A 13,649-nucleotide genomic window follows, 5' to 3' on the forward strand; every position below is an offset into this window, starting at 1 on the left:
TGCCACCTACACAAGAGCCAGTCCAGCAGCACTAATCCTTGTTTCCACACTTGAAACTTCTCCTCTAGTTCTGATAATGACTCAGCAATTAGAGCACTATCGGAAGTTTCAAATATGGAAACAAGGATTATAATCGAAGGGCCTTAGGGTTAACCTAGCTAAAACCAAAAAATACAAATAAAAATGTTTTACAATGAAAATGTACAGACAAGGTTAAAATGTTATATACAGAATAAGTTTTATTTAAAATTATTTTACATTATTAGCAATACAGGATAAAGCATAAATACATATATAAGGATGTGAAAATTAAAAACCTTCTATTATTATCTAAGCATCATGTTAAAAAATAAAGATGGATTTTGTAAAAAGACACAGATGGTCAGAATCTACCCAGCTTGTCAAAACACATAATTCCTCACCTACTAGAATGTTATCAAGATAACTGAACAGAATTTGATAGAAAGAAGAGATGACAAGAATATTTAGCAGAAAGACTCATAAGTTATTTAGCATTGGCTTGGTGGATTTAACCTACACATCCCACTTAAAATGGGATGAGCTACAATTCTCCCAAAGGAATTGCTGGTACTCATCAACATCTGAATACAGAAACCCAACACAGCACATCTTTTGAGTATCACAAGCAACATTTTTAAAGATGGTATAAATGTATGTATTTGTTTAATCCATACATGGCTCAAATTAGCTCTGTGTGATGATGGTGGTAGTGGCGGTGGTGGTGGGAAGGGAGATTTCAAATGAAATTACTTGTTAATTAGAAACAACTAATTGACAAATATATTTCAAGGCCAACACAAAAGACATTGACAAGGAACATGTTCTCATGCTGTCACTTTAGAATTCCTGCTTTAAAATATCCATGCACCATATTCCTTTTCTAATGTTGAAATATTATCTAAAAAACAAAAAAGAAAAGTAACTGCTATCTCTCAATCCTAGAACAGAGCTGTAATCAACCGACACCTCAGTATGACCACAACCATTATTTATCACAGAGAAGAAAAAAAACTAAAACTAGAAATATTAAATCTAAGTGAATTCAAAATATCTTTCCTATTTTAATTTTAACAAAAGAACTTTTCTAAATATATTTTACAGAACTTTTTCGCCATTTTAAAATTTACCTGAATCCACCAGAGAATAGTTTACAAGGAGTATCTAGATGTATTGATTTAGTTATGTCATATAATTGAGTGACAGAGTTCTACAGGTCAGTTACATCCCTCAAAGACATTTCTTCCCTAAAATTTGGTGGATTATTTTTTTGGAGTGACACGGGAACAGGAGTAGAACATCAGAAAAATTATACAAATGTGAAAATCATTACGGACGTCAATAAAAACTTGATTTTATTGTAGATTGGAACTCTTTGAATACTTTGTAACTGCTATTGCTCAAGAGCCCAGGAGGAGGGTAAAGTTGTATACAAGGACCCAGGTATGAGAGGGTTAAATTATTAAAAACACTTCAGTGTTCTCTTAACAAAGTTAAGTTTACACTATATCCAGGTATTTTAATCCAAACATCATTTTCTCCATCAGTTTGGAATCTTCAAAATATCAACGGATACCTCATAGGTAAGAGAATGCAAATAAAAATGCAGTCTGATCAGTGGGAATACAAGTCCTGGAAATACAACCTCCACTTGCCCTCATTTTGCCAACATGATGAAGTAATTGACATATCTTCAGATCAAGCAGTACAAATAGATGCAGAAAATGAGACATGAATTGGATTAAATAGACCTACGTAAATCAAATTTACCAGTTCTTATTTGGAGAGGTCGTGATAGTGGTGGCAATAGAGACATAACATAATCCAATGACCCTTCACAGAAGCAGTTCCAGTTCTATTATTATAGATTACAAGACGGTTGTTCTTCCCTAAAACTAAACTTATAAAGTGTCAATTTAAAATCAGACTTGAAATCAAGAACAAGAAAAGTGGTCTAGTGTTTGAAGCTATATCTCTGATGGACCATATATATAGCTAACAGGGCTTTCCTATTTTCCTATTATGTCTGAAAAAAATAAAATAAAAAAGATGGTAGATCACAATTGGAATGATTTTAATCATAGCTCTGCTCAATCATCAGGTTTGACCTTGAGTCAAGCAACAAAAATACACACACCAAGATCATGATACACTGTTATGCCTTGATTTACTTCTTTTATCCTAATAAATTACTTTAGAGGAATAATTCATAAATGAGAGTGTCTCAACTAAACGCATAAGAGAAATTAAATGTTGGTGTTATTGGCAACAATATATACAAGATTAGCCACAGCAAGAAGAGAACCAGTTTCAAAGCTGGTTACGGTAATAGTAGAAGCAGGAGATACTAAGTGCAGAAAATGTGGCCGCACTTGGAATTTACTTGTACAGGTAGTTCTACATGTGTGGTAATTATGGGATGTACACAATGTAAAATACCCATTTACAGATCAATTGTTTTTTTTTTTCTTTTAAGGCACAGATATTTGCAAGTGGCATAGCCAAAGAAAGACAGCATGTAGCATAAACAAAGAAAGATGGCATGTGACAGTATAAGAGCCACTGTGCATCTCACTGTCCCCCACCCACCACACCCCCATATATTGAACTAACTAAATTTCTGTAAAATGGACACCACATTATTGTGGTCATGACAATACAATATACAGACATCAAGTTTATCTACAATTTAGAATTAATGATCCAATGAAAATGGTTCAAATGATAAGAGAAAGGAGGATATTTAAGTGCCATAAACAAACAGTACAGGGATTTAAAATTAGGAGCACAACAGTCAATCTCAAAAGTATAAATTCTCCACAGTCACTCAAAATAATTCTAGAATACAGAATTTATATTTTCTCATTTGAAAACCAAAAATATATATATAAAAAAAAAATTTCATTTCGAAATATCACGAAAATATTTTCAATTAACAAAATGTCTAAATGAAATGAAACTAATTATCTTCATTTCACAAAAGAATGCATCAAAAAGTGGGGCTGATAAGGGAAAGATTGAACAAGCAGTTCAGTTCTAAGTGAAAACTAGCAAACGTAAGCATGAAAATCAGATTGTAACGAATATCAAATAAACCAGATGCAAATACCAAATAAAATGAAAAAGAGAACAAAATTAAATAATTAGTGTTTTAAACTTGGTTCATACATTCAGAACTGGACCAATTACATACCAAGGAAAAGATGAATATATCTCACACACACACACTATATTCACAATCATAGGTGCAGGTATAAATATGTGAATGTTTGTTTAATCTGTATGTATGTTTATATATATACATGTACATTGACATATATGCACATAAATTTATTTTTTTTCTCATGTATATACACATATATTTAACATATACTTTTACATATACTTCTATATATAAATACATACACATATATACACTTAAGACAGAGAAGCACGCATAAAACATGGAATCTACAAACATATATTTAGTTTGATAAAACTACCCCTTGGTGTAAAAATAAAATTGTTGTTAGTTTGTTTTATCATTTATTATCAAGGTAGAGATTGTTTCAAATAAAATCTATGATACTGTGACTTTAAGGACACATATCTGAACCAAGTTATATAGTAAACAACCCCTTCACAATGGTGCTACAATTAGCACTTAACAGCCTGTGGTATAGGATAATTGGACAGTTGTGCAACTGAAGGAACCAAGTCTGGCTTGTATTGGTGTTCTTCAAGAGTTTTTAACAAACTCTGACACATATTTACAGCACGTTTGTCCTGCAGCGTGCCATAAAGATGTGCCGCTTCTTCAACCATCTGTCTGCGACTCAGATTGTGTCCACCAATTGTTTCGCTTGTGGATGTGGCAGTCGGTAGGTGACAGCTGGCCAGGATCAATGCAGATGCCTCATCATGATTGCCAAAGTGACTTTTATTGTCATGATTCGAGCTGCTTTCATCTGGTAGTTGGAAAAATAAAAAATAAAAAATAAACAATAACTTTCATTGTTATTTAAAACACAATAATAAGTAGTAAATTAAGAAATCACATAAAACAATCAACATTTTAGTCAACATCATCAATCATGAATTTTTACGGTCCAATAGATAAAACTTCACTAACCAACATATAACCATCACTCACTCACCAATATACATGTGGGGTGGTGAGGTGCATGCTCATGTTTCTACCTGATTGATAAATCTTCACTGATTAACACAGCATAAAGCAAAAAATGATCAATATGTCAGTAGAAGCACAATCACTCTGGCCTTGACAATACTGATGATCTTGTCCTCCCAGCAAATCAACTGTGTAATATGCAAGATTTGTTGAGATCCCTTGAGAATGCTGCAGCCAAGACCAGTCAATGAAGTTGAATGCTATCAGCCAATTTGTTCTAACAAAGGCACACAAATCAAGGAGCTCAGTGATGGAGGAATATAGCTGATTTAATAAACTCAACATTTGATCAGAGCGGAAAGCAAGGCTAACCACAGTGGAATCTGAACTCAGAACATAAAGCCTATCCAGACTCATGGGCCCGGTTTCCCAGTTTCTGTGGCGTATGTGTTCCCTGCAGCTGGATGGGACGCCAGTCCATCACAGCGTTTCTGCCAATAATAATAACTCTAATTTTTGGCACAAGGCTAGCAATTTACAGGAGAGGGGGAAGTTGATTACATTGATCCTAATGTTCAGCTGGTACATATTTCATTAACACTGCAAGGATGAAAGGCAAAGTTAACCTCAGCATCATTTGAACTCAGAATGCAAAAAAGGATGAAATACTGCTTAGCATTCTGTCCAGCATGCCAACAATTCACTTGCCACCTTTTTAATAATCCTTTCTATTATAGGCACAAGGCCTGAAATTTTGGGGGATGGGGAAGTTGATCACATCAATGCTAGTACTTGACTGGTACTTAATTCATCGATCTCGAAAGGATGAAAGGCAGAGTCAACCTCGATGGAATTTGAACTCAGAACATAGCGGCAGGCAAAATACTGCTAAGCATTTAGCCCAGCATGTTAACACCTTCTTCTTCTTCTTATAATAATAATAATAATAATAATAATAATAATTCTTTCTACAATAGCACAAGGTCCAAAATTTGTGGAGGAAGGGCGATTTGATTGCACCGAGTCCAGTGTGCAACTGGTACTTATTTCATCAACCCTAAAGGGATGAAGTCAACACTGGTGAAATATGAACTCAGAACATAAAGACAGATGAAATACCGCCAAGCGTTTTGTCCAGTGTACCACTGATTCACCCAGCTCACTACCTTCTTCTTAACAACAACAAAAAAAAAGAAAGACAGAATGATCTGCAATAGAATACCTTCTTTTCCTTTTCCAGCACGTCTACGAAGACTTTGATCTAATAGTTGTTGAGTACGATATGGATTGGCACCAACCATGATACGTGCTGTGGCCTCGTAAAGAAATACCTAAAATAACAGAGAGAGAAAGAAAAAAAAACAATATTTATAAACACCTTGAATTAAGTCAGTAATCAGCACAGGTGAAAAGTAAATTTGATATGACAGAAGAAATAGGTCGTTACTCTTTAGTAAAATTTTGAATAAGGAATAGGAAAAAAAAAACACTAGTCAAATTAGTCATTGATATAACATCAATTACATAGTTTTGCAAATTTTGTGGGTCAGGAAGTAACATGCCAATAGACATACTGTGATGAAATATTCTTGCAAGAGATGACAGATGGAGGGAGTCCATAAACAAGCAACTTCACAAGAAAATTCTTATTTCAGACATCATGAAAAATTTAGATATTTCAAGAACATCATCATCAAGTGAGTCATTTCTTTCATTTGTTTCAGTCATTTGACTGCGGCCATGCTGGAGCACCACCTTTAGTCGAGCAAATTAACCCCAGGGCTTATTCTTTGTAAGCCTAGTATTTATTCTATTCTTGCCGAACCGCTAAGTGACGGGAACGTAAACACACCAGCATCGGTTGTCAAATGATGTTGGAGGGACAAACACAGACACACAAACATATACATACACATATATATATATACATATATACACAATGGGCTTCTTTCAGTTTTCATCTACCAAATCCACACACAAGGCTTTGGTTGGCCCGAGGCTATAGTAGAAGACACTTGCCCAAGGTGCAACACAGTGGGACTGAACCCGGAACCATGTGGTTGGTAAGCAAGCTACTTACCACACAGCCACTCCTGCGCCTAGTTAATACATTTAATGAAAAGAGAATTAAAACATGTTAACTTGATTTCACTGACTTTTGGAAAGCTCTTCAGACAATTCAGATTATTGTATAAGAAAACTTACAATTAAACTTTGGTCAAAAGATAAAGCAAATCAAAGAATTGATTCAATATCATACACTTAGTTGGGTGCAGTGTGAGAGGATATAATATATTATGAACAGTTTGCTGTGTAACTTGTTTCTGTATGTTTTAAAGTGACAGATTACAGTGAAATAATTTCAAGTGTTTGAGGAAGGCAGGGGAACCCAGCAGAGAGCTTGCATATTTTGAGGAAATATATTGCAGATGTCCCCGTGTTCTATGGACATGACAGGAGATACTGAATTTTAGCATGGATCTGGATACATGGGTCTCAGTGGGAATAGTGCGACTAGCACTTGTACAACTCACATGGTGTCAGGAGTGGTAGGCATGGAGTTTCTAAAAAATACATACTTTTAGTATGGTTCCTTTAATTCTTCTTGCTACTCTGAACCAAACCAGTGGTTCTAAGTATAACATAACAGTCAAATCTAGATATCATATCAATATGTGATAAATAAATAAAATACAAAAAAAACCTTTTACCTTTTTCAGTGCATGTTTCATGGTATGAGTAACACGACGGAGGCAATATAAATCTTGCTGGAATGCAATAATATGCGAGTGTGGTGGCCTGGTATAACTTGGATCCTGGCTCTGACGTTGTTGCCAAAGTTCTCGACGAGTACGAAGAAGGAAATCACATGTCAACAATTGGATGCCCTGTAGTAATATAACAATTGTTACATTCATATATCAGACATTGGAGGAGGTCGAGAGAGAGAAAATCAAACAAACAATTTAAATTTCTTTCTTAAATATCAAGTCATATTACTTTTGGTATTCTTGTAATAGAACCATTATTTAATACATGTGGAATGAAGCAGCTGCAGCTAACACAAATTTTTAATCATATCCTTAAAAAAAGTCTCTGATTGATTAACAAACTTTCACTCCCCAACACACTGCAAACCAAGACTACTGAAGTGTTGTGTCTCCCTCTGTCTCTTTCACTGCTACTACAACAGTTCCTGCTCCTCCGAGTAAACCACCTGTGATCATTACCCCACCAAGCCCCATTCAATACATCAACCTAAGCTTCATCTGTCATCCTTGTTTATGTGTGTCTCAGCTCTGAAAGACCTGGCACTGAACATTTCACCTAATCTGTCATCCCTCTCCTGCCAACTTACCCTACAAGTCTCAACCTACAGAATAACAATTGACTTCACTTATCTGGAAAGGTCTACATAGGCTATGAGCCCTCTGCTCTTCCTTGCAGTATATAACAAAAACTTATACTCAGTGGGTGGGAAGGTAATTAAAACAAGAGCTAAACTTTCTTTAATCTATCTACAAAACAACAACAATAATTTAAAATATGAACTATGTTATATCACAGGAAATGGAAAAAATTTTAACTGGTTCTATAACATCTTTATTTATTTGAACTTGAGACATTTATTTCTTAATAAAAGCAATTACATGCACTGGTGGCTTAATGGATTAATACAGGTTTCTTAGAAATAAGGGTTCAGAGCTCATATTCAAATTGAGAAAGTATATATATTTAGAGATATGATCTCTTATACTGACCAAGAGAACAAACTGATCAAGTTGTTTTGTAAATAGAAACACAAAAGATGAAGTTAATAGTTCAACAAATTTTATTTATACAAAATTAAAAGCTTATGAGAGAATATGTGCACCCACTAAATATATAACAGAATTCTCAGAGTGCATCTAGCCATTTCTTAAAGATAACTAAAACCAGTAGCTTAGTTTGACAAATTTCTCATAGATTTTATATATAATAACAAGATTGGTTGTTAGCCAACACTACACCTGATTTTTTCCCCTCCATACACACGCAAGCATGTATCTGAATCATACACTGTTCACTTCCCAGACATTTGTACATTACTGCATATGCTTTATATGCACTTTTAACAAGTTGTGGTGCACCTGAGCACTGTATACAGTAATTTCATTATTATTAGTAGTAGTACAGATAATTAACATACTGTAAAAACAGTATACAGAGTAACTAAAAAACTGAAGTCCCTTACACCACTTTCTGTAAATAGTAAAAGGGATTCAAAAGAAGCAGACCTCATTTCCACCCTATGTCAAAAAACAGTTAGTGAAACAGACAAATTTCAATTTTATGATATTTTTGCAATCATACAGGATGTAAAGTGTGAATGAGAAAGATAAGATCCTTGACTTGTCAGTACCTGTATTTCTGGATTGATACTGTATCAGCAGGTAATAAAGAAAGGTGTGGGAAAAAAGAACAACTGCTCAGCAAGTGGATGATATATTTAGAAAGAGAAACCCAACCACTCAAAACAAAGCAGCTGATTCCATACAATAAGGTTAATTCAGTTCTATAAATACAAAATGTTCATTATAGTGTTCATGAGAGCACAAAGGGGATGGGGCAGAGACATGAAGTGGAAATATTCATACATTCCCAAAGTATACCAATATTAATGGAGCAATTCCAACCAGAGGTTAAAATAAGGTCATGAATTTGGTTCACCAATAAAATGGGTAAGACGGTTTGACTGTTGTTAGTTCCTACCTTATTAATATACAGAGGTAGAGCCAACTGCTCTGGATTTAAAATCTCAGAGACTAATGAGAAAAAAACAAGACCATTTCATCTGGTATTCTACTATTTCTGTCGACTCCAGTTTGTAAGAAGCATTTTCCCATTATCATCTGTTACGGGACTATCAAATATGCCCAAAACAAACAGATTCTAATCCTAATGAAATATTGTGGACAATAACTTCTTAAAAAGATAAATCAATGCTGTGAGACCTTGCATTTCCACACTCTACAAACCTAAAAGCAGCACTCAACAGTTTTAGAACACAAACTTCAGAGCGTCAAACTAATCAAGGGAAACAACCATTCCGTTCACACATTTTGTCCTGGTAATTTTTGATGATCTGTCTGGTTGTCTCACTGAAAATCTAATTAAAGGACATAAATATAAAGCTCATTTTGAAAACAGATCGCAACTCTTGTATTTTTTATCAAAGATTTGACACTGGTATTCAAAAAACTTTCGATAAAATTATAAATTTTCAGACTAATAACCTCAACTCAAAAAATAAGAAAAAGTTTTTACGCACACATAAGGATACACATCTTGGAAGAACAGAATGGACTAAATGAAACAAGAGCACACACGAAAACGAAAAGTGCCACTGAAGAGGTACAGATGTGTGGTGAAAGATTTCTGGACAATGGACATGAGTTAAAATTTTAAAAAATAAGAACAGTAATAAACGAGTAAAGAACAAATATATAATGTGTGTGTTTCATCATCATCATCATCATTTAACATCCACTTTCCATGCTGGCATGGGTTGGACAGTTTGGCTGAGGACTGGTGAGCCAGAAGGCTACACCAGGCTCCAATCTGATCTGGTAATGTTTCTACAGCTGGATGTCCTCTCTAACACCAACCACTCCAAGAGTGTAGTAGGTGCTTTTACATGCCACCGGCACGAGGGCCAGTTAGGCAGTTTTGACAATGACCACACTCAAAAGGAGTTTTTTACGTGCTACCTGCACAGGAGCCAGTCTGGCAGCACTGGCAACGACCACACTAGAATGTTGTTTATTTTGAAAAAAAAAAAAAAGACCATCTCAAAATACAATAGATTTAATATATCTCATCTTTAATCTTTTATTCGTGCGTCATTAGACTGCGGCCATGTTGGGGCACCACCTTGAAGAATTTTAATCAGACCAATCGAACCCAGGACATTTTTTAAAGACTGGTAATATTCTATCAGTCTCTTTTGCCAAACTGCTAAGTTATGGGGATGTAAACACATGAATACAGGTTGCTAAGCAGTGAGGGAGAACAAACAACCATAAAGACATACATACATATATACACACGTATATGTATAAATAAATATATATATATAGTGTGTGTGTATATATAAATAAATATATATATATATGGCAGGCTTCTTTCAGTTTCCACCTATCAAATCCACTCATAAAATTTTGGTGGACTTGAGGTTGTAGTAGAAGACGCTTGCCCATGATGACACGCAGTGGAACTAAACCCAGAACCATGTGGTTGGGAAGCAAATTTTTTACCAGACAGCCATGCATGTGCCTATATCTACAGGTTTAAATATAGAAACTTTTGTATCTGTAAAGATGAGATCAATCTTTTTGTAACCATATTTCTAATAAGAATATACTTCAATTTATTTTGAAAATAATCAAAATATTTTAGTAAAGTATTGTCATTAAGCTGGTGTTTGTTTGGAACATAAAAGTATCTTACTTAAAAATTACAATGGAATATTTAAATTAAATACAAACACTTTAACATGGGTGGTTTTGTATCATATAACCAGAGGCATTTCAAGCAGGGTGGGATCAAAAGGATTAATAGCTCAAAAGATTATAATCTTATTAACAACTCATCTCAGACATCATCACAAAACTGTGGGAGAGAGGATGGTATTTTCAAACTGAAGATTTGATCTGAATGCCTGTGATGTTGTGGATTCCTCTAAAGGCTCCCCCAAGGTAACTCGCGGTATGTTAAACCAGGCAATGAATTAAGTTTACTACCCAAGTAGGCCATGGTGGTATTTAAACTAAGAATGCAAACAACCAGAATAAATACCACAAGGCATCTGATCCAACATTATTAGAGTTCTATTAATTCTCTGCACTAGATTGATCCATTTTATTGCGTGTAACTAAAAACTGTTTGACATTTACTTCAATGCTCTGCCAATTTTGTCATAAAGGTAGGACAAAAATGGCTAGATGGCAGAGTCAGTAGAGCATCAGACTAAACAACTCCCTCAGAGTGAAAGGCAGATTGTATGACACCTGTGTGCAAACAGCCATGCTACATGGCAGTGAAAAATAGGCTGTGACTGTAGATGACATGTGAAGGCCCAAAAGAAATGAAGCTTGTATGCTTCACTGGATGTGCAATATCAGTGTGCACATATGACAGAGTGTGAGCATTTTGAAAGAAAGTTGGGCATAAGAGGCATCAGATGTAGAGTACAAGACAGAAGACTGCACTGGTATGGTCATGTGATGCATATGGATGAGGACAGCTGCGTAAAGAAGTGCTGACCTCTAGGCATGGAGGAAACCTGTGGAAGATGTAAACCCAGAAAGATGTGGGACGAGATGGTGAAGCGTGATCTTCAGATATTGAGTCTCAGGGAAGCGATGGACAAGTGACCATGACCTTTAGCGATTTGCTGTGCTTGAGAAGACAAGTCAAGCTAAGTTAAATCGTAGTCATGATCAGTGCCACGTAGTCATGCTAGTGACACATAAAAGGCACCTGTGCTGGTGACATGTGAAAGGCACCTGTGCAGGTAACACATTATATGCTCTCATGCTGGCAACAAGTAAAAGGCACTCAGTACACTCAGTGGAGTGGTTGGCATTAGGAAGGGCATCCGACCATAGAAACCATGCCAAAACAGACTGAATCCTGATGCAGCGTGCTGGCTTACTAACCCCAGTCAAACCGTCTTACCCATGCTAGCATGGAAAATGGATGTTAAACGGTAATGATGATACATATAGGCAACTGCGAAGTATATAAACCCTTATATACATTTAGATATACATATACATCATACACACACATACACGTGGCCTTGTGACACATATGGATGAGGACAGTTGTGTAAAGAAGTGCTGATCTCTAACTGTGGAAGGAACCTGTAGAAGAGGTTGCAATTTAATTTTATACATCCAGACAAGGATGCTTACTCGCTTCATGTCTTTCTAGCCTTCAGATATATTTTGCATTTAATACCTCACACTTTGTATACAAACATCATACAATCAGCCCTTCACTTAGAGAGAGAGAGAGAGAATCCATTTGTAACTATTAGAGTTAAAAGCTCCATCAACATTTTTTTCCAACATGTTCTTAATCTAACTATGCTTTTCAAAAATTGAATTTCACTGCTAATTACTTCACCTAAGTAACAAGAGTCATTAATTAATTCTAAGGAGTCTTCAAAGTATTTGAAAGAACTTATTTCATGAGCACTCTGACAATTAACTCCTCCCGTACAGCTGCTACATATGAAATCTTTCTCCTGGGTTATCTGCCCATTGATTCTACTGAATCTTTTCTATGCTCAGCTTACACTTGGTACGCAGTACAAAGCTACAAGAAAAACTCCTTTTCTACATTCAGAGTATGACCAGCTCCTTGATGTTAGCTTTATATATCTATACATATATAAATGTGTGTGCGTGTGTGTGTGTCATACATGCATGCATACATACATGCATATACACACACATACACACACATCAATACATCATTTAACGTCCATGTTCCATGCTGACATGGATTGGACAGTTTAACAAGGATCCAATGAATCCAAGGTCCACATCATGTGTGCCTTGATTCTGAAGGAATCCTTTTAACTAATTCACACATACACACAAATACACATTTGGTCTCATACACTGAAAATAAGAAACCTGCAAAAAATCCTGAATTATTTAAGATTATTATATTGTCTGAGACACTCTTTGACATAAAAATTTCAAGTGTTATTATTTTGTCTCTATTGTGAGAGATTCTTAATTGTTAAAATATGAGTCATTCATTATGATTTGGCTGCCACAGTGAAACGGTTGAGATGCTATATATTATATACCGACACTCTCTTGCTGGCTGACATTAAGAACAACAAAGGGACTGGTTAGTGAGGAATTGTGCTTTGGAGGATAAAATAGGCTGAGATTCTAAAAATAAAGATACATAATGACTAAGAAAAATGGCAGAGATAAGTTAATTTGAGGATCCAATAATAGATGTGGCAGAGAAACAGAGGGGATGTAAATTACTAAAAGCATGGTAAAGTGTGGTGGGTGGTTGAGGCATTCTGTGAAAATTAAACTGAAGATATCCAGGCCTAACTCAAGAATATTTTAGTTCAGGCATGGCTGCGTGGTTAAAAACTTTGCTTTGCAACCACGTAGTTTAGAGTTCAGTCCTACTGTGAGACACACTGAGCATCTTCTACTGTAGCCCTGGGCCAAATGACATATGAGTGAATTGAGAAGATGGAAACTGTGAAGAAGTCCATTGTACACACACATATATATATATAGGGCATCCAGCTGTAGAAACTCTGCTAGATCAAGATTGGAGCCTGGTGCAGCCATCTGGTTCGTCAGCCCTCAGTCAAACTCGTCCAACCCATGCTAGCATGGAAAGCGGACGTTAAACGATGATGATGATATATATATATATATATATGTATATGTGTGTACATATACATATATCGTTTCGTTTAGCGTCCGCTTTC

The 13,649-nt window shown here is 35.5% G+C and overlaps 1 protein-coding gene across 1 annotated transcript in view; it reads right to left on the reverse strand.

Moving 5' to 3' along the window:
- Positions 1–216: 216 nt before the first annotated feature.
- The window catches only part of LOC115221814 (sterol regulatory element-binding protein 1), a 91,519-nt gene continuing 78,086 nt past the window's right edge, over positions 217–13,649 (reverse strand). The window contains exons 17-19 of the mRNA XM_036503674.1: positions 6,841–7,017; positions 5,352–5,460; positions 217–3,965 (exon numbers count right to left, since the gene is read on the reverse strand). Of these exons, the coding sequence (XP_036359567.1) occupies positions 3,655–3,965; positions 5,352–5,460; positions 6,841–7,017 (597 nt within the window). The 3' untranslated portion in view covers positions 217–3,654. The remainder of the gene's footprint in view (positions 3,966–5,351; positions 5,461–6,840; positions 7,018–13,649) is intronic.

The sequence above is a fragment of the Octopus sinensis genome, linkage group LG1 (assembly GCF_006345805.1).
Source record: "Octopus sinensis linkage group LG1, ASM634580v1, whole genome shotgun sequence".
Lineage (NCBI taxonomy): Eukaryota > Metazoa > Mollusca > Cephalopoda > Octopoda > Octopodidae > Octopus > Octopus sinensis.